General features: G+C 36.7%; 1 protein-coding gene across 1 annotated transcript in view; it reads right to left on the bottom strand.

Annotated features, from left to right (window-relative positions):
• The window catches only part of SLC38A11 (solute carrier family 38 member 11), a 58,639-nt gene extending 36,645 nt beyond the window's left edge, over positions 1-21,994 (bottom strand). The window contains exons 1-7 of the mRNA XM_060178266.1: positions 21,790-21,994; positions 21,244-21,355; positions 19,021-19,095; positions 16,126-16,260; positions 15,170-15,235; positions 10,324-10,430; positions 6,579-6,658 (exon numbers count right to left, since the gene is read on the bottom strand). Of these exons, the coding sequence (XP_060034249.1) occupies positions 6,579-6,658; positions 10,324-10,430; positions 15,170-15,235; positions 16,126-16,260; positions 19,021-19,095; positions 21,244-21,355; positions 21,790-21,828 (614 nt within the window). The 5' untranslated portion in view covers positions 21,829-21,994. The remainder of the gene's footprint in view (positions 1-6,578; positions 6,659-10,323; positions 10,431-15,169; positions 15,236-16,125; positions 16,261-19,020; positions 19,096-21,243; positions 21,356-21,789) is intronic.
• Positions 21,995-22,899: the final 905 nt, after the last annotated feature.

Here is a 22,899-nt window from a genome sequence, read left to right as displayed (position 1 = left end):
CAGTAAACTTTAAAAAATTAGTGTTAAGTATCATTGTGGATTGTTATTAAAAGAGCAGAAAATAGATGCATATGGGCAGGATTTCACTTTTTATTGTAAAGGAACCTGTTTGATTTATGGGTGTTACGCTATCTCAGAAATAAATGATAACGCAAGTTAGTATCAAAATAGAAATAATTTAGATGTAATCTCCAGATGATTATTTTCCATCCATTACTCTTGGTTCTACCTCCTTTCACTTTATTTACTTTCTTAGGTAGAGACACAGAGAAATTGAAAATGAACGAGGAGATAGAGAAAGAGAGAGACACCTGCATCACTGTTTCACTGATCATGAGGTTTCCCTCCTGCAGGTGGGGACCAAGTGCTTGAACCCAGGTCATGGCAACATGTGCACTCAACCAGGTGCACCAGCTGGGTCCTCCACCTTTCACTTTAAGCGCTATTCTTGTACAATCTTGTCTATACCAGACTCCCTAAACTCCAGACTTGCATATTCAAAACACTATGACTTTTTCTTCCTCTTTTACTCCAAGGGTTACTCAAATTCAACATATCAAAATATTAAATACAAATGTACTATTTTCCCCTCAGACCTTCTGCTGCTATAATTCTGGTTAATAACTTTAAAGAAACAAAGGTTACTTTTTTTCTCTGTTGCCATAGCACTTGCTCATAACTGTTATCAACTGTCACATTGTGATGTTCTTTCATCTATCTATTCCTCCATGGATAAACAACAAAAATCAGAAATAAAGGACTGTATTGTCTTCATCATCATCCCAGCATCTAGAAGAGTGACTAGCATTAGTTACACAGTGAAATACTTTACTGAAATAACTCTAGTGATTGTTAATCTATATCAGAGACTGTTCTTGGATCGACCTTCCTGTGGTGCATCCCGTGAGTACCCATTCATTGGGGAAACTGACGATCCTTCCTAGTCGACTGAATCCACATGGATCCCAGTCACTTTCAAAGCCATTAACTGGCTACGGAAGAAGGGCAAAAGCTAGAAGAAGAAGAGACTGTTCTGACTTCTAAACAGAAACAAAGGCAGGTGGAAACTATGCTAAAGCAACCATTTATAAAAATAACTGATGTGGGGGCCAGACAGTGGCATGCCTGGGTAAGCCAACATATCACATCAAGGTGCTTAAGGATGCAGGTTTAAGCTCCTGGTTCCCACCTGCAGGGGGAAAGCTTCACAAGTGGTGAAGATGTCTATCTGCCTCTCTCCCTTTCTACCCTTCCTGCCAATTTCTGTCTCTGTCCAACAATAAATAAAAATATTTTAAAAGTAAAATAAAAATTACTGATGTTGACTTGATTTTTACCATTGAGCAGCCAAAACTCTCCTCGTCACTTTAGAACTTTATGAGTAATGGTTTATAGTAGTCTTTTTTTTTTTTTTTCACCAGTCCCATCACCAAAGATCTGTGTCTTTCTCCCCACTTTCATAGATAACCACTGTAGTTCTTCCAGTCTTATATAGGCTGCCATTTTTTCCCCACATTTGTATGTTCAATTTTCTATAATCCTAAACTTCTCCAGTCCCATTAGTACTTGCAGTGACTAGACCAATCTCAGAAAATATTCTGTCTTGGAAGTATTTTTCCCATCTTCATATAGGTTTCCAGCAACAACAGTTCTCTGTTGTTGTTTCATATAGACAGTCTGCCTGACAAAACATACTACTGGCTCAAAAGTGTTGTATAACTTGCAATCAAATGGTATTTAAACAAAAGAATTAGTAGATTTTGCTAGCGTGGAAAGAGGTTTGGGAGTTATATTTCATGGGGGATGTTTGTACATATTTTTTTTTATTTTCTCAATACTTTTTATTGCTTCATTTCCTCAGAATGTTGGTTACTTAGTCCTTAAAGCTAAATTAATTAAAACAATATGGTACTGTCTTCAGGGGTTGGTCTGGGGGAGAGAGGCTGTAGTATCTTTTTTTTTTGAGATCTTAATCCCTCAAGCCATTGTTGTATTCATTCACCAATGTTCTTAAATAATGAAAAGATAGGGAAAGATTTGCCAAACTTATTTCCTCATCACTGACATATATCTTAATTCTCTCTAGCCTAGCTTCCATTAAACTCATTTGCTGGAATCCTTCAATACTCCCAGTAGCCTGTCACCCAAAGAGAATGTATAACTTGTACTATAAAATGGCTACTCCCTCCCTCTTCTCCTGGCATCATTGCCTTGATTTCCTTTAGGGCCACCCTTTCCCAGACTCTCAGTCCATATGTTGTTGTTTTTTTTTATGTTGAAATAATACATAACATAAATGATAGGCATGCATTCTAAACAAACGACTTAAAGCCGTGATGAAAGGGTTTGGGATCATCACAGGTCCTCATTAGAGCCTATTACTGAATGCTAATGTAATCACAATAATAGGAATAGGACACTATTTCTGGAAAGTAAGTTGGATGTCACCTAAAAGAGAATGCTCTCTTTTTTTTTATGAACAGGATTTGGATAGATGTAGGCTGGGACCATTACTGCCATATTGTCTCAATGAGGGGGGAAAGTTTGTAATTCATGCTAAAACAGGAAGCAAAGTCAAAAGAGAGAAGAGAGAAAGGGAGAGATATGTTTGATCTCTAAATGCAACTACATCTACTCAAATAACTAGTCTTGAATATTATATTATGTAAGTCAAACATTTGTGTTTCAATTGGTTAGTGCTCTGTAGTGGCTGTCATTTGCAATGAAAAAGAGCAATAATTTATACATAAAACTGAAGTAATTCATACTTGATACAATTAACCATCCCTTTTTCAAATATATACCATTCTTTCTATCTTTATCTTTACTCATCCTTGTAAAATTTCTTCTTGGTCCTCTTCAGATACAGCATTAAAAAAAATTAGGGTCAGATTGGATAACACAATTTTTGGAAATATGTTTGGAATTTCACACTACTGATTGAAATGCTGTAACAGAGATGACAGAAGAAGAAAACATAGTTACACATATGGACTGTGTATTGTCATTTCTATTCACAATGTAAAGAACTGAATACTAATGAGCCACAGAATCAAGAGTTTCACAGCATTAATAACTGATTTTAGTCTGAAAAAAATGGAAAAAAACAAAGCTGTGTTATGCTAGCACACTTTATGGAAAGCAATTAAATTGCCTTCCCACCTCAGTGTTTAGAAAGCACAAAAGGTTAGAAAATACAATAAAACTGAACATTAATTCCAAAAAGAGCTGAAAGTCATTGGACTGTAAGATATTTGAAATCATATCAGAAAGCAGAATTTATGGCCCTATGAGTTATGGAAAAGGAAATTGAATTGTGTGTTTTATTTTTAAAACACAGTCACTAAAGAGGCGTTTCCATAGTAACAAGGTCAATACTAGTAGCCACTACAGACCTTCCTCTTTTCTGACAGTGGGTTTAAAAATCTTTTTAAAATACCACTTTAAAAACCCTGTGAAAAAATACAGCTTTTCTGATCATTCATCTGAGCCGAAATTGAGAAAAAACACACATGTAGTATTGAATTTCTCATGTTTTATGGATTATAAGCATTCATGGCTGTCATATTTTCAGAAAGAAGCCTGTCTGAATAGTTATTATGCCAACCCCAGAACACAGAATTTGATTAGCCTGACTGTAAATCTGGACAAACAGAAGTTGTTTGTAATAGTGTTCAAACAGAAATAAAAGGCAGCACAATATTAAGAAACATACTTCAACATCTAAATATTGAAAGAGTTAAGTAAATAATTCCTTTTTAAAAAATTCAAAGGTTCAGATAAGTATGGCATCATCACCAGAAGAAGGTTAGAAAGATACCTGCCATATTTTATTTATAATGGAAATAAACATCTCTTTGGCCACAAAACTCACTTTAGTGACATCAGGAAATGGCCTTTTCTTCCTCTTTTATTATCTTCAGGGACTTTAATAACTGTGGCCAGGGCCAGCCCCTGGCAAACAGGATTGGAAAAAATATGAGAAATATCCAAATCATAGAGCTAAGAAACACAGTGGCTCAACTATTTTTTAAAAATGTAGACTAGCTGGACATTTATTGTTGTTTCCCTAACTTCCAATGTGATAGTATCTGGAGACAGAGCCTTTGGAAGATAATTAAGTTTATTTGAAGTGATGAGGGTAGAGTACTCTTGATGTGATCAGAGCCCTTATAAAAGAGGAGTTACTAAGAATTCGCCATTATTTGCTTTCCGTCATATAATGACACAGCAGAAAATCAAGTCAGAAAAAGAGTCCTTGAAAATGACCATGCTGGCAGCCTTCAAAATGAAAAGAAACAAACATTTGTCATTATAACTAGTTTCTCTAGACTATTTTGTTCTGGTTGCCCAAGGTAAGTAGTACTACTATAAACTGGAATAAGAAATTTGAAGAGAAAATTGATATAAATAACAATTTTCATTTAAGTTTTTTTTTTTTTACCTAAAGTGCCTATCATTCTTATAATATGCACACAAAGAAACTTGAACATAAACACAGTACAAAATGAAGTGATTCAGCAGAAAAAGATAAATCACTAGGGAAAAAAGTAAGTTACCTTAGAGAAACTGACTTTAGTTACTCTAGCTTCCTTTTTCTTTTTCTTACAAATAACACTCACTGAAAATCCAGAATCTGACTTTCAAATTTATTTTGTCTTTTTACGTCTTGTGGAAACTCTATAATACATTATTTATGTATTCAATAAATATTTATTGTGTATTGTAAGAACCCAATTTGGTGTTTAAAGTCAATTTAAGCTAGCTTCATTGCAGCATTCTTTTGGGATTGTGGATATAAAGTACCCAGCCTTTAGCTGGTAAATCTACTCAATAATCAACACAGAGAAACTTTGCAATTTAGCTCAGTAGCACCTAAATTTTAAATTTTGGGTGAGCAACATGATTAAAATATTGTCAACATTATTTGGCCAAACAGTAGCATTTAAGTCAAATAAATGCCACTATCAGCTACCATAATTGGTTCACAAATGACAGAGCATTTTTACACAAGATAATTAAAGAACAAAATCTTAGTAGAGAATAAACAGTTTTTACATTGACTATAGTTCATCTAATAAGGAAAAACATTCACTATAACATTTATTTTCTTATTTCATTTGAGACCAGTAAAACTTTATTGTGGACAAATTCATTTCTGTGGTAGCTATAAAAATATTTTCCAAGCTACCACTGTTTCTCGAGTGCTCTCTTTAGTTTCTACTTCTCACTATTCAAAATCCCCTTCCTATCAGTCTTGAAATGACTCAGTAGGTAGAACACATGCTTGGAATGAATGAGGCTTCAAGCTTCAAATTTGATGCCTAGTGCCACACATGAGGAGAGAAATCCTCTGATTTCTCATAAAACAAACATTTCAGTTGGAAAGTGAAGTGTGTACACATTTACCTTGGGGAGATGTGGAATTGTGCCCCAGTGACAATAATTCTGCAAATCAACATTTCCTCAATGCAGTGATAAACAATTACAAAAGGCATATGCTACGATACAAATTTTAACAAGCCCTGCATTGCCTGGGAGGGAACTGGATCAACTATATTTATTTGAATCTAATTAATAACGACTCTGGCATCTGTTTTCACTACCAACATCATTTGGACCAAATATATTAGACAACTGACAAATACTTTAGCATGTTTACATACAAGACTTTTGGGACGATATGAAGAATTGCATTTGAATGTGATGTTTGCATATTACTTTTAAAGCTTCTGAGCGTCAGCACATACACGTCCTCCTGAGTACTAGACATTCCAACAGCCCTTAAATAAAAATTATTTCCACAATTTTGTCATTTTCTCTATTGTCAACATAGAGAGGATTTTTTTTTTTTTTTTTTGCTTCCAGGGTTATTGCTGGGAAACCAAAATCACCTGTGTGAATCCACTGGTCCCAGAGGCTATTTTTTCCCCCATTTGTTGCCATTGTTGTTTTTAACCTTGTTGTGGTTATTATATTATTATTGTTGTTATCGATGTCACTGTTGTTGAATAGGACAGAGAGAAATGGAGAGGAGAAGGGAAGTCAGAGAGGATGAGAGATAGACACTTGCAGACCTGGTTCACCACCTGTGAAATGACCAGGATCCTTATGCCAGTCCTTGTGCTTTGCGCCAAGTGTGCTTAACCTGTTGCGCTACCACCTGACTCCCAAGAAATTATATTCATAGTATCTAGGCACTGTGAATGTTGTATGGGACTAATACTTATTATTATTTATTTCTAACAATCAAATGAGTACTTTTATAATTATACTAATGTATCAGCAAGTATTCAGTGAACCATTAATTTCCTCAGTAAAATAATTCAGAGAAAAAAATTTTAATTCCTTCCTTATTCCAATTCTTGGGCAAATAATCAGCAATCTCAGTATAATCTCATCAGCCATATGGTTGCAATTGAAAAATGCATATCTGCTTACCTGTAATTAATTTCTCTTATTTTGTCAAATAGTGAAGACAAACAATGTATCTGATACTATGATGACTTCACATATCTCATTTTCTCTAGAACATGGCTATAAACAAAGAGTTACCATAAGCATAGCACCAAACTTACATAGATGAACTTAATGAAACTGTCCTTGCAATTACAATTCCAAGAATCAGTGTTGTTAGAAGTGTAGAAATAAAAGAGATCTGCAAAATAGAATGTAAAAAAAAAGTTAGCATAGGTGTTGTTTTATTGAAAATATTAGGTATTTCTCTTTCAATAAACTTACACACAAACACACACACATTATTTTTTATTTGATTTTTTTGCCTCCAGAGTTATCGCTGGGGACTGGGGCTCAGTGCTGGAGGCCAAATCCACTGCTCCCAGGGGCCATTTTGTTGTTGTTGTTGTTGTCGCTGTTGCTCACAAAGCCTCCCAGATGCAGGTGGGGAGCGAGGGCTTGAACCCAGATTCTTCCATAGGTCCTTGCACTTATTACTTCGTGGGTTTAACCAGGTGCACCACTGTCCTGCCCCCTTAGGTAGTATAATTTCTTAAGATGTATTTATGTATTTGGCTCTAAGAATTCATCTCCAGGCTTTTTCAAATAGAAAGAACCAGACAGAAACAGCGAGAGAGAAGGCAAGAAATTACAGCACCAAAGTTTCCTTCAATGTGATTGGGGGAGGTAGGGTCAGTCTGGAACCTGGATCACACACGGTAAAGCAGTGCACTATCAAGTAAGTTATTTTGCCATCCAAGATTTATCTTATCACACATGAGAGAGGGTGTTGCACATGAGACAGAAGAAAAAAGAAAAAAAGCAAGAAAGAAGAAAAAAGAAAGAAAGGAAAGGAAGAAAGAAGGAAAAAAGAAAGAAAGGAAGGAAGAAAGAGTCCACAGCACCATTCTTGGTAAATGCAGTGGCAAGGATTGAATTGGGAACCTAAGGTGTACAAGCCCAATGATCTACCAGTTGACCTACTTCCACAGCTGCTACAGGTTTTTTTTTTTTTTCCTCCAGGGTTATTGCTGGGCTCGGTGCCTGCACCATGAATCCACCACTCCTGGAGGCCATTTTCCCCCCTTTTGTTGCCCTTGTTGTTGTAGCCTCGTTGTGGTTATTATTATTGCCATTGTTGATGTTGTTCGTTGTTGGATAGGACAGAGAGAAATGGAGAGAGGAGGGGAAGACAGAGAGGGGGAGAGAAGGACAGACACCTGCAGACCTGCTTCACCACCTGTGAAGCGACTTCCCTGCAGATGGGGAGCTGGGGGCTCGAGCCTGTCCTTGCGCTTTGCGCCACATGCGCTTAACCCACTGCCACACCGACCGACCTCCCCCACCCCTTCCCGACCCCCCCACCCCCTTCCAACCCCCCCTACAGGTTTTTAATATAATTATTCAGCTATTTATTCTTAGAAATTAATACTCAGACCTTTGGCATGTGCCTTTTTTTTTTAATCAGATAACAGTCCTGGTTCTTCTCTCTTAAATAGAATCAAGTATTATACAGGACTGTCACAATCCTGCAACACAATTGAAGAAATTTCTAGTGGCTTCTTATGTAGCATACAGATGCAGGTGATTTTGGTTTACGAAAGTAAAAGTACAATTATTTTCAACTTTTTTTCTACAGACCCAACTTCTGCATTGACTTGTGCTTTATTCTATCTATAATTGTTCCTTCTGCCTATGTCTTTATCTTATCCCCTCATACCAAACTCTTATCTTACCCTTAAGCCTCAGCAGCTACTCACACACATCCTTTGTTATTCCTGTGTTTTTTCCTTTTGATTTTCTAATTATTAGTCTATTTCCCCCCCCATGTGATTTTGCCTTTTGACTTGTGTTTCTAGTTCACTTTTGATTCTTTCTCTGTCTTTTGTCATTATTTCAACTGATTAATATAGTAACTGGTATGTATGTCTTCTGTATATTCGTGACATTGAGTTACGTGCTTCTGTTTTTAATTTTCCCCCTTTTGTTGCCCTTGTTGCTTTAGCCTTGTTGTGGTTATCATTATTGTTGTTGATGTCGTCGTTGTTGGATAGGACAGAGAGAAATGGAGAGAGGAGGGGAAGACAGAGAGGAGGAGAGAAAGATAGACACCTGCAGACCTGCTTCACCGCCTGTGAAAGGACTCCCCTGCAGGTGGGGATCCGGGAGCTCAAACCCGGATCCACCGGTCCTTGCACTTTGCACCACGTGCGCTCAACCGGCTAGGCTACCGCCTAACTCCCTGTTTTTAATTTTCTAACAGATAAGCATAGTTTAGACACTTTTCCTCTAATAAAAACATACAAATTTATTTTATTTTACCTGAAAAGCTATTAACCTTTTTCTGGGGTTGTCTTTTGACTAGAAAGATGGCTTTATCATGAATTCTCTCTCCTACTGAAAAATTAAGATATTAAATAACATTCCCAAGGTCACAAGGCTTGAAAGTGATAGGAGTGGAACTCAAATCCAAGAAATATGATGCCACATCAAGGTTCCTAACTGCTCTGCTTTGCTCACTGAGAGATTTATTTTGATATTGAAGTATGACAGTTATATGAGACATTTAAGGACAGATATTTAATTATTAAGAAGAAAATATTCTAGCTTTCATTTCATGAATGGCATGCTCTCAGAAGATATAACATAGGTACACTGGAAATGGAAATATTTCAGTTAACTTACAAAATAACTTCCTTTTGGTGAATTCTAGATGACTAGGAGGGAAAGAAAGTATAGAGGCCAAAATACTCTAAAATCATCTCCACTCTCAACTCTGAATGGAAGGAGACTTTCTAGCTGTGAATACACACTGAAAAATATAATTAAGTTAGTTATTGGCTTTCACAAACTAGAATATCAAGATATATGTATTAACCTCTTTTAAGTAAAATTTCCATTTAAATGGTGCTATATCCTTTAGATATAGCACCAAAAATATTTTCGCCTAAATACAAATGTTCCTTGACTAATGAATAAAATACAACCAGAAAAAGGCTAATATGTGCAGATGAACATAGGAGATGATTTGAATAATTACTTTATTGACTTCATTAGAAAGCAGTCAACATTTTTCTTTATAACTATGAATTATAAATATTTTCTAATTTTTTTTTTTTTGCCTCCAGGACTATCGGTGTCTGTGCTGGCACTAAGAATCCATTGCTCCTAAAGGCCATTTTTTCTTTTCTTTTCTTTTTTGGACAGAACAGAGAGAAATTACAGGAGGAGGGGAAGAGAAGAGAAAGATAAGACACCTGAAGACCTGCTTCATTACTTGTGAAACGACCCTCCTGCAGGTGGGAAGCCTGGGACTCGAACCAGTATCCTTGAGAGGGTCCTGGTGCTTTGTACTATGTGTGCTTAAGCCAATGTGCCACTGCCTAGCCCCCAATATTTTCTAAGTTCTCAACAATTAGACACTCACCACATTGATGTTACGATTCACTGCAGAACAAAGGCAGGATGGAAATTGTAATATACAAATATCTATGTTAATGAATGCTTAATTGGCATCATTAGTTTGATTTCTAATCATTTACTCTATCTCTAAATAGTGATAGAATATTTTTAAATATATTAGATTTAAATATAATTTTTGTATTTTCTAAACTTACAGGATCTGACATCAGAATACTTACCTTAGAAAAGAAAGTATTTGTTTAATTCACATTCATTAACTTAACATCATCAGTTTCTCAAAATAAAGATTCAACCATAGCTTAGTCTAGCCCAATTCTAAGTAAACTAAAGGAAGCTATAAGTCATTGCTGTAATACAGAACCTAGTTTCACAGACAGTAGTTTGACAAAATTAATGCAGATAACAAAGTGCATTTTCAAGTCTATTTAAAATGTAAAAAATTACCTTTCCAAGCTTTGTTATATCTCGGTACAAGGACAAAGGCAGAGTAAAGACGACTGTAGAAAGCACAATGATAAAGCGGCGACCAATAAAGGGGTTTTCTGGGTCAACTGAAACACAGTAAACATTACAAGTCATTCATAGATATAAATAACACATCAGTGACATGTTAAATTATCAAGCACTTATAATTACATATTACTAAATACTATTCAATAATTATGGTTTAAAAATGTTTTAAGTTATCTTTATTTATTGGATAGAGACGGCCAGAAATTGAGAGGGCAGGGACAGAGAGGAAGAGAGAAAGAGACACCTGAGGCACTGCTTCACCACTTGCAAAGCTTTCCCCCTGCAGGTGGGGACTGGGGGGTCGAACCCAGGTCCGTGAGGACTGCAACATGTGTGCTCCACCAGGTGCACCACCACCCGGCCTCTAATAATTATCTTTTTAAGAATAAATTCTATAAAATCATGTAAAAGTAGAAATTATTCACAACCATGGAAATCTAAAATGGCAAGAATAAGCCTGTTGTTCAAATAATAATATATTTTACCTTTAAATTATTTTAAGAACCTCGTAATGATTTTTGCTTCTACCTTGCTTTGTTCCTTTTCAATATATATATTTTTAATTTAAGAAATGTTTTATAAGACTGTCATGTCTCTAGGGAATGATTTTACATCTCCACAAAACGTGTTAGAACACCCCATATCTCACCAAAGTACCATCTCTGTCCACCACAAGACACTGAGTTTCTTACTCTAATGTCAACTCTTCCTCCTCCTGTCATCTTCAGTAAAAGACTGGAACTGTGAGTCATTCTTCATGGAAATAGAAAAGTTACAAAGAAATGGAAAGATATCCCGTGCTCTTAGGTAGGAAGAATCAACATTGTCAAAATGGCCACACTACCCAGAACCATATATCATATTCATAAAGATACCACCAAATATTAAAGGGATAAAGCAAAAGTTATAAAAATTTGGCTGAAATCATAAACTCTCTGGGGTTGCCAAAACAATTTTGAGAAAAAGAATATACTGGAGGCATCACAACTATAATCAAAACTGTCTGGTATTGTAACCAAAATAGACACATAGACCAGTGAAATAGAATTGAAAGCCCAGAAATAGCCCCCCCCCCATGGTCAATAGGAGGGGGCAAAACATTAAATGGAGAAAGGAGAAAAGAGAGTCTCTTCAACAAGTGGTGTTAGAAAAGTTAGATTGTAATATCTGAGTGAATCAAATTGGACCTCCACATATCACTGTGTACAAAAGTTAACTCCAAGTGGACTGAAGACATGGACATTAGGCCAGAAACCATTAAATACATAGAAGCAAACATTGGCAGAACACTTAGTGATCTATGCTTCAAAAAGATTTTCAAAGATTCAAATCCAACAACAAAAACAAAACAAAACAGAAAAAATCAGAACAACAACAACAAAAAAATCAATGGGACTACATCAAACTGAAAAGCTTCTGCACAGCAAAGGATACCTACACTTTAACAGAAAGACACCCTACGGGTTGGGAGAAGATCTTTATACAACATAATTTAGATAAAGAACTAATAACCAAAATAGATAAAGAATTCAATAAACTCAGTGTAAAAAACAAACAAACAAAAAAACCACCAATTCCATTAGAAAATGGGGTGAGGACATGGGAAGAAACTTTATAGCATTACTAAGGAAGAGACCCAAAGCTTCAATAGACACATAAAAAAGTGCTCAAAGCCATTGATTATCAAAGAAATGCAAATAAGGATAATGAGATGCCACTTTACACCTGTGAGAATGTCGTACATCAGAAAGGACAGAAACAACAAATGCTAGAGATGATGTGGGGGGGAAAGGAACACTTCTGTACTGCTTGTGGGAAAGCAAATTCATCCAAACCTTGTGGAAAACAGTCTAAAGATTTCTCAGAACACTAGGAATTGAACTACTCTATGATCCAGCAATTCCTCTCCTGGGGATTTCCACAAAGGAAACAAAAACACCTTTCAGAAGAGATCTATGTATAAATGTGTTTATAGCAGCATAATTTGTAATATCAAAACCTGGAAGAAACCCAGGTATCTAAGGACAGATGAGTGACAGGTCCCATGAGATAGAGCATATGTCCTCACATGTATCCATAAACTAGGGCAAAATATATACCTGAAAGCAAAAGTACACAACAGTCTGCAGTGAGTACCCCCCCCCCCCCTTCATCTGCACTATTCCAGCCTTTAGGTCCATGATTGCTCAACAATTTGTTTGGCTTTGTATGTTAACTCTCTTTTCAACTGCCAGGTTTTAGATGCTAGCATGATGCCGAACAGACTTCCCTGGACAGATGACCCCACCAATGTGTCCTGGAGCTCTGCTTCCCCAGAGCCCCAACCTACTAGGGAAAGAGAGAGGCAGGCTGGGAGTATGGATTGACCAGCAGCACCCATGTTCAGTGGGGAAGCAATTACAGAAGCCAGACCTTCCACCTTCTGCATCCCACAATGACCTTGGGTCCATACTCCCAGAGGGATAAAGAATAGGAAAGCTATCAAGGGAAGGGATGGGATACGGAGTTCTGGTGGTAGGAATTTGGTGGAGTTGTACCCCTTTTATTCTATGGTTTTGTTAATGTCTCCTTTTTGAAATAAATAATTTTTTTTAATTGTGGCATATATACAGAACGATATATTACTCCCTTGTTAGAAATGATGAAGTCATCTCCTTTGTGTCATATTGGATGGAACTTGAAAACATCAGGTTAAGTGAAGTAAGCCAAAAAGAGAAGGGCAAATACCAAATGATCTCACTTAAAAGCACTTGTGCTCTTTATTAAGCTTTTTATTAAGTGGGCCTAAATAAATAGGGACAGGAAAGGAGAACACAGAGTGAAATGTGGACTGGGAATTGCACCAAAAGCAAAGGACTTCTAGGAAGGAAGTGAGGGAGGGATGAAAGAGAACTGTGGGGTACTAGTGCATAGTGGAAATTATACCCATGCGTCAATGACTGCTCTGTAAATAATCAGCCTCCCTACACCCCACAAAATGTGTTTACTGTGGCATTTTCATAACCACCCCCAAACTGGTAGCAATCAAATGCTTCTCAATTGGGTGAAAATGAAATACTCTTGTAACAACTTAAAAACAAATAGCACCATTACTGCTGTACTGAACTAAGCTGAAGAAGTCAATCTTTCAGACTACATACTGTATAAGCTTAACTTTCTTGAAAAAGTCAAACTTGTGAAAAATAAAATCTGTGTGTACCGGGAGCTGGAGATGAGAAAGGGCTAGACAACAAAGGGGACTAGGGAAACTTTGGAAAGGTTGATGAGAATAATCTATATTTTGAATGTGGTTGCAATTAACTTACTATATTTATTCATCAATGCTCATAGGAATATGTATTAATTTTACTATATTAAATTATCAGATCATTGAATTATACATTGATGCAAATAGTGAGATAAAACTTAATTTGATTATTTAAGAAATGCTATATACTAAGGTCTAGAATATGACTCATCCAATAGAACACACTTGACCATGCATGGGGATCTAGGTTCAAGCTACCAGCACCAAATGGGGGACCCTATACACAGCACTAAGTGGGAGCTCCTCAGTGTTGTGATGTTTCTCCATCCCTCTCCCCTCCCCTCTCTCTCTCTTTCTCTTTCTCTCTCTCTCTCTTTGAAACTAAAGGAGGGGGGGAAGTCCACCAAGAGCAGTGGACTCATGCAGATGCAAGGCCCTATTAGGGAAAATTAATAAAATAAAATACTAGAATAAAAATGGTACATAAGAAAATGTTACCACAGAGACTTGGTACTAGGCAGCATAAGGTACTTAAAACATACAGCTTTTTAAGTATAGTAATACTCTTACTTACTACTAATTATAGTTACTATTATACTTAGTGTAATAATATAATTTTATAAAATATTTACAGGGCATTTATTTTGTGGTAGGTACAGTTCTATGTACTTGACACATCTGAACTTACTGATTCCCCCCACGAAACTCTCTGGGGCCTATTTTACTGAGTCTTTTCAATTTACAGATGAAAGCAATGAAGTACAACGAGGCTAAGGAAGATGCTCACGGTCAAGTAATAAGAGGTGGTGCTTATCTCTTAGGAAAATGCATCTGCCTTTTCAGGGAAAAACATGTTATCAAGGAAAATTATATGTCATGAGATTCTTGTTCACACCATTATGGGAACAAACAACTATTAACTGATTACCGAGCATTGTTTGAGCATAAAGTAGTAATGATTATGTCCTTTTAGTGGCTTTATTGTATAAAAGTTACCTGATTAAGTTTTCTTTTTTAAAAAAAACATTTATTTATTTATTCCCTTTTGGTGCCCTTGTTATTTTATTGTTGTAGTTATTGTTGTTATTGATGTCTTTGTTGTTGTATCAGACAGAGAGAAATCGAGAAAGGAAGGGAAGACAGGGAGAGAGAAAGATAGACATCTGCAGACCCACTTCACTGCTTGTGAAGCGACTCCCCTGCAGGTGGGGAGCCAGGGCTCAAACTCAGGTCCTTATACCAGTCCTTGCACTTTGCACCACCTGTGCTTAACCCAGTGGGCTACTGCCTGACTCCCCTGATTAAGTAGTCTAACCCACATTAATTTAAAAATGTATATTCAGAAAGTTCTACCTTCAAAATAATATCAACATTTTTAAATAAAATAAGAACTGAATTACACTGTAGATGAATATTTTAGGAACATGCCAGACATATAGAGTTATTCGACTTCTCAGAATGTAAATATCTTATAGTACTATGAACCATGTTACTTGTAAATAATGATCTAAAATGAATATATTAACTTACCTCCTGGGATTCTTTGGAAAACTTTGCTCAGTGTGTCCCCAATTATTATGTTGTAACTTGTCATAGCTTAAAACAGTTAAAACAGTAGTCACATATTTCATCTTAAATATTTTGAAAGAAATCTGTTCTCATATCCCAATATATTGTAATTATCAATACATACAAGTTTTTTTTAAAAAAAAAAATATATATATAGACTGCTCAGCTGTGGCTTGTGGTGGTTGGGGGTGGGGTGGGAGCTGAGGGGAGGGGGAGGGGGAGGGGAAGGCAGTGGCTGGCCTGGCCTGGTGCACCCAGTTGCTCCCACATATCACCATGTGCAAGGTCCCCCCAGAAGCTTCATAAGCAGTGAAGTAGGTCTGTAGGTGTCATCTCTCTTCCTCTCAATCTCTCCTTCCCCTCTCAATTTTTTCTTTATCCAGTCAAATAAAATAGGAAAATAAATTTAAACAGGAAAAAAATAGTCACTGGGAGTGCTGGATTCATAGTGGTAACACCCAGCCCCGATGATAACCCCGGTAGCAAAAAAATAAATAAATAAAATAAAAGGGCTAAATGGCCTTTTTACTATTTTGGTACAAACTTTAAGTGGTATGTTGATCTTGTATGTGACTTCTAGAAACCCTTAGGCTACAAAAGTGTATTTCAGCCAGAAAAACACACATTTCTCATGTCAGATCATTCTAATTTTCACCAAACTTGGAAAGCACAACCATTAACCTAATAAATATCACTCTTGTTTTATTTCTATGAAATACTCAGTAAGCCAAATAGGCAGATTATAAAATAATGAAGGACATTACTAAAAATAAATAAATAAACATTTGTTGTGGAAAATAACAATTATTTCAGTTACTATTAATTCTTAATGACTAATAACTATTAAAAACTATCTTATCCAGAAATGGTTATCTGTACATAAGAGTAATTACAACAGTCATATACACATGTCTTACCTATAAATGGGTATAAAAACTGTAAAACAGAGAGGAGGAGAAACCCTGCAAAGCCGAAGGTTTTATTGACCAAAGACTGGTAAGTGTCAGTTCCAGAAAGAGTTCCTCCTTTTATCAATAAAATAAGGGAAAAGTCTGGCGAAAATAGCAAATGTCAGATTTAATACAAGTTTTAACATTTTGATTTAATTACTATTGAGAAATAAAACTAATTTTCCAGTTTTTCATTCATCAATTGGAATACAGATATACTTTAAAATACCTATACAGTGAACTGGACAGAAAAGGATATGCAGACTACACTCTATAATCCACATATGTGTATTTTGCCACTAGGGTTAGCACGGGGGCTCTGTGGTCATTTTCCTTTCTTTATGAGAGGATTAGAGAGAGAAAGAAAGGGAGAAAGACAGAAAAATGCAGGTACCTGCAGCACTACTCGACCACTAGTGGAGCTTGCAGCCGATAAGTGGGAACTGGGAGCTCAAACCTAGTCCTCAAACATGGCAACGTATACTCTCTAACAGGTGGATCAGAACCCAATCCTCTTTAGTAGATTTTTAAAAAATTATATTTATTTTTCCTTTTGTTGCCCTTGTTTTTTTATTATTGTAGTTATTATTGTTGTTATTGATGTTGTCGTTATTGGATAGGACAGAGAGAAATGTAGAGAGGAGGGAAAAACAGAGAGGGGAGAGAAAGTTGGTCACCTTCAGGCCTGCTTCACCACCTGTGAAGCGACTCTCTTGCAGGTGGGGAGCTAGGGGCTCGAACCGGGATCCCTAGGCCGGTCCTTGCGCTTGGCACCACGTGCGCTTAACCCCATGTGCGCTTAACCCCACGTGCTGCGCTTAACCCGCTGTGCTACCTCCGGACTCCCCCTTTAGTAGATTTTAAAATATTCTATGAGCACAATAAAAACAAAAAATGGTTCTACTTCCATTGCTTAAAACTAGAAAAACCTCCATAGGAAAGGTGTGTAATGTACTGAAGTCTGAATGGGATCTTACATATCCTAAGACAAAATCCTTTGTTATAAATACAATTACTGGGTATTAGGATCTAGTGGTGGCATACCCAATAAGATGCACATGTTACCATGAGCAAGTTCAAGTCCTCAATTCCCACCTGCAGGGGGAAACTTCTGGAGTTTTGGGACAATGCTACAAGTCTCCCTCTCTATTCCTTTCTCCTCCCTTCCTCTCTAGTCTCTAGAGGCAGTGGAGTTGTGCAGGCACTAAGTCCCAGTGGTAACCCTAGTAACAAAAAAAAAAAAAAAAAGGAAATATGACTATTTTTCATTCCTCAACATTTCACAAACACGAAAACAGAGCATAAAAAAATTACTTGTTAATCTAGGATAGACAAAGAATGGCTCCGCAAACAATTATGCAGTTATAATGTAAAATTCAAGAAGGATTCAATATTATAGTTTATTCATAAAAGCCTAAGGAAGAATTGTGAGTCATAGTCTATTACATTTTCTGTGGTCATGCTTGATCAAAGTTTGTAAAGCAAGTAAATTAGCAAGAGTAACTTACACTGATCAATACATTTGGAATATATGACTTTGCAAATGACTGTTCATGGTCTTTGCTATTGGGTTATTTATAGATTTAGTTGAGGAAGTAATTTTCAGTGTAATCTAGTTTTAGCAAACTGCTTATTCTGCTCAACTGCTGCAGAGAACATGTATAGTTCTTTTGTTCTACCTACTGGTTTTGAATGTGTGTATACATATATTACACCACACTTAAATAAGTCATTACCTATTATGCTGAGAGGATATCAGTGTTGTGTTGGTGTTTACTGACTTGGTAACATAATCTTTTACTGATTTTTTTTTTAGTTTGATAAATGTGTCATAATAGAATGCAATTTTAAACACCAGTAACTGAGTAAACACAAAATTCCCAGACCTAAAATATTAAGTTTCAGATTTTAAGATACAAATTAAGAGTTGAAAAAGTCAGAAGTAGTTCCAGTTGTGGAAGTGGTATGAAAGTAAAGGTAAAAAGTCAGTAGCACTGGTGCTGACTTGGTATATACTATACGGTTTGCTATGTTTGAGTCCCCCTAAGGAAACACAATAGAGTTAACAGGTTGCTCTTCGAAGTCTGAAATGTTGTCCAATTGTGTGGCTATGGGGTAGAAGCCATTTCAGATCACTGTCAATCTATTAAATAAGAAAAAGCAACAAGAAATCATCTGGAAACTCAACAAAATGTAACCAGGATTTTTTTTTTTTCAGAAACTCACTAAACCACAAGTGAGTACAGAAAAGTTATAAAATCCGCATTTAGATGACAGAGTGGCCAACTGTGAATGAATATGTCACACAGAAAAAGTGAAGCCAAAGAGAAGACGTAATTACTGCAGCCTTCAAACGGTGGCAGCCAGGATGCATGGGCAGGTGTAGATGAGATGAGGATGGGAAGGGGGAAGGAAACCGGCGCTGTGAGCATGAGCGTTTTCAAGTCCACTTGCATAGACAAGTGGCAGCTGGAAACGGCTGCTCAACTATGTAGCAGCTGCCCAGATTGTTTTGTGGGAATGGAAGCTCCGATGCTTCCACTTTCAGAGCAATCTCTCGATCATAACTAGCATCTAGAATGACTCCACCGCCTACCTTTTGTGCGTAAAGTAGAAAAAAAAAAAACTCATGAAAAGGATTTAGGCAGAGTAACATGTAATTCTTTTCTACTTTTTCTAATCTCTTCCAAGGATTAGCAAGTAAATCTCCTGGAACATAAGTGTCTAAATTATTTAGGGTTCTTGGATGCACTTTTTAAATAGGAAATTCAATTGCTAAGTGTGTGTGTGTGTGTGTGTGTGTGTGTGTGTAAAACAGACTGCATAATTTAAATTAGAGTAAACAATTACATAGCATTTTACCTGTAATATATGAAACCCAGAATAAAAGCAATATTCCCAGAGGAAAGCCAGCTTGCTTCATTGAATAAGGTAGTCCTGACAAAACACAAAATGTCCCTTCCATCACATTGATAAGGTATATAGAAATATGGAAGTATTACCATACTTCCTGTATTTACTATGTTATCTAAATTTACATATTTATATGACAATACAAACAATAAATATTACTACTAAAATTAAATATTAACATTATTTTAAAATAAACTATTGTAAGCTAAGGACATGCCAAAGTTTATACAATATAATGAAAAGTTTTTATATGTATTTTTTTTTAAAGTAAGTGGAAAACAGATACCAGTTTACACTTTAGATTGGGGGAGCAATGGCATATACTCAATAATATAAAGAGTGTAATGGCCCAGAAATGACCAGGATATGAAGAAATATGCACCCTGGAAGTCAAAATGGGGCAGTCATGTAGGAAAATGGGAGGAAAAAATATATATATAGCTGCAAGGGTTATCTAAAATTGCATCTTAGGATATATTTTGAAAATGAACAATAAAATATTTAAGATAAAGCATGCTTAAAATATTTCTTTTTTTTAAAAAGATTTTATTTATTTATGAGAAGGATAGGAGAGAGACAGAGAAAGAACCAGACATCACTCTGGTACATGTGCTGCTGGGGATCAAACTCAGGACCTCATGTTTGAGAGTCCAGTGCCCCATCCACTGCGCCACCTCTTGGACCACCTTAAAATATTTCTAATGGATGGGGGTAGATAGCATAATGGTTATACAGAGAGACTCTCTCATGCCATGCCTGAGGCTCTGGAAGACCCAGGTTCAGTCCCCAGCACCATCATAAGCCAGAGCCGAGTAAAAAAAATAATAATAATTCTACCCAGACTTTTTATTGTCTGAAAGATATTCTCTTTTAACAATTCTGCTGAGTGTAAGAGGCACTTTCTAAAGGGAGGATTTTTTTTTTTTTTGTACTGCTGGCATAGATCATCTTGGAGTGTTCATGTCAGGAATTGACTCTGGAATTTTGCCAAGAAGAGCTGCCCACACCTTCCTAGCAGTGTGTGTGTGGGGGGGTGTTCAAACAAGTCTATCTTACAGTCTGCTCCAAAGCATTATATAGAAACAAGCAGAAGTAAGACATACTACTTTGTAAGAAAAGTAGCTCAATCTAGACAAACAATGATGATGACTGAGTCTGATATGTCAAATCTCTCTAGGAAAAATTTACATTCTCTCTTAAAATTCCAGTTTATGGAATTTCATTTTGTTCCAGTACCTTCTTAAATTGAATGTTTTCGTAGAACAGAACAATAAACATCATAAAAATAACTGCCTCAATAGTGTAATGCATCTAATTAAAAATGTTCCCTTGCTTCTGAAATATTGAAAAATAGAAACTGTTTCTTTTCTGTTATGACTACTTGACTTATTCAAAATCATGTTTTCACCTAACCAATCAGTTTAAATGGTGTTTTAAATTAACATAAAGTCATCTCTGTACTTCAAATGTTAAGACTATATTGATGGATAAAGAAATATTCTGTGAAGTTAATTTTCAGGATTATTCTGATTAAAATTTTCTACCTCCAATATTTACAAGTATCTGGAGGTTTTACAATTCTAGAAGTCCATAAAAATGATTCTTCAGGTACTAACAGACACCATGGAATAGAAAAAAATAAATAAATTAGGAAACACTATCAGTTGATCTTGTGGTCTGTGAAAAAGATTTTCAGCATTTCCCACAAGTAATGCCAACTTAATCTTCCTCATGTGGTGAATGTTCTCAAATTGGAAAAAGAATGAAAGATAATCTTATCAGCATATAAGAGGTTGATGTGGTGCACGTTGTCACATGGTGGAGAGATTTTAGGAAAGAAAATGACCCATTTTATCATTTCAGATGTTTTCCTTTGAAATAATCAAAGAATACTTGTAACATAATAAAGTCTTAAATATGAGCTTTTAACTAAATTTTAAATAACAAAACCGAGATTATCAGATGGGATGAAGGTGGAGAGTGAGGAAAATGCAGATGGTGGGGGGTGGGGGTGGACCCGTGGACAGAGGTGAAGGGTAATTTGGTAGGAGTGGTTGGTAATATACACATGAAGAGGTGTGAACCTGTACACTTATAACATGCAATGTTATAAACCAAAGCATTACTTCAATCAAAACACACATACACACACACAGACACATCAGCACTCACCTATTATACCAGATCCTATAATGGAGTTGACAACATTAAAAACAGCAGCAAACTGATGACAAGTTTTCTCTTTATCTTCAGAAATGAGAGTCTCCTTGTCATCTAAACAGCTCTATTTTAATATGTAAAATAGCAATGAAATATTTACTAGCTCTGGGAACTGGAAATGTTAAGATAAATATGCACTGTATAATACTAACACAAAACAAGAGGTAATGATAATAGTATTAAAGCCAGTAAAGGTTAAAACAGAGCAACAGTAACAGCTGATAGTTCAACAAAACTTTGCAAACAAAATCCATGCTAAAAAGCCTGATTACATTATGTTTCAAATTCAGGATTACTGCAGGGAATCTCAACATACACGTTTATGAAACCAATACTATAATTTTTGTGAAATTGAAGTGCCTTCAAGAAAAAAATAAAGTCAGATTAAAGCCCCACCTCCACCCCCACCCCAGGGTACTAAGCCTAAGGAAGGTAGCTAATCTCTGCTGAATGAAATATACAGTGATCAAGCTTTAGAAGCCTGACTTTCAGCTGTACCTGCGGCGGGGTGGTGGACAGCTGCCCCTGGTAGCCCATGTCTGCACGCAGGTCTTGAACAGCGGAAAGTTTGCTGGTCTGTATACTTTGCTTTAGCCAGTTGTCTTCACCACGCACACTCTCCTTGCTACCAGCTCCTTTACACCAGGAGGTAGCTACCGCGACCCCAGCCCCGCCTTTACAACTCCCCAGGGTCTGCAGTCTGGAGTTTACTAGGCTGCTATAAACCTGCTGAGTGGACTTTCCAGCTGATGTTACCCTTTGTTTCTGATCTGGCTTCTTTCTCACACCAGCCTTTCTGAGGCCTCACCCCCCACCCCCATCCCACTCCCCACCCTCCTGTAGCCAACTACAAAGTACAAATTATTCCTTCCATCCATGTCGCCCTGCCCAGATTTTACAGAGTTCAGATGGTTTCAATCTCCAGTTAATTGTCCTTTGGCTGGAGTCTGGTGCCCAGGTAAGAATACAGCCCCTTCATTTCTACCAAGAAACATTTTTATCCCCCACCCCTTGCTTTTCCATATTTACGTCCCTACCTACATGTGAGAGATAATATGAAAATTTTGGTACTTTTATGTTAAATGGAAATGGGGGGTGTCTAGAATTGTAACAGTCTTGATTATATGCCATGCTTGGTTCAAATGGCCCCTGATGTCTTTTCCCCAAAAAAGAAAACTTTAAAGGTGGGGTGGGGGCTGCCGGGTGGGGAGATGGATTGCTAATAAATGCTGCTGATGAACCTTAATGGAATGGAAAAGGGAAGTACGTAGATTATCTAATCTACCAAGAATCTGAAATCATCATCCTTTTTGTATTGCAGATAAGGAAACAGCCCCAGAGTGTTTCGAGGACTGTAAGAGTTCTGCTTTGACACATTTATAAACACTTACTTAAAGAACTTTTTTTTTTCCCTCCGGGGTTATTGCTGGGCTCGGTGCCTGCACCATGAATCCACCCCTCCTGGAGGCCATTTTTCCCCCTTTTGTTGCCCTTATTGTTGTAGCCTCGTTGTGGTTATTATTGCCATTGTTGACGTTGTTCATTATTGGATAGGCCAGAGAGAAATGGAGAGAGGAGGGGAAGACAGAGAGGGGGAGAGAAAGATAG

Source organism: Erinaceus europaeus, chromosome 18 (genome assembly GCF_950295315.1).
Source record: "Erinaceus europaeus chromosome 18, mEriEur2.1, whole genome shotgun sequence".
NCBI classification, from domain to species: Eukaryota; Metazoa; Chordata; class Mammalia; order Eulipotyphla; family Erinaceidae; genus Erinaceus; species Erinaceus europaeus.
The sequence above is the reverse complement of the archived record's forward strand: the minus strand, read 5'-3'. Positions and strand labels throughout refer to the sequence as shown.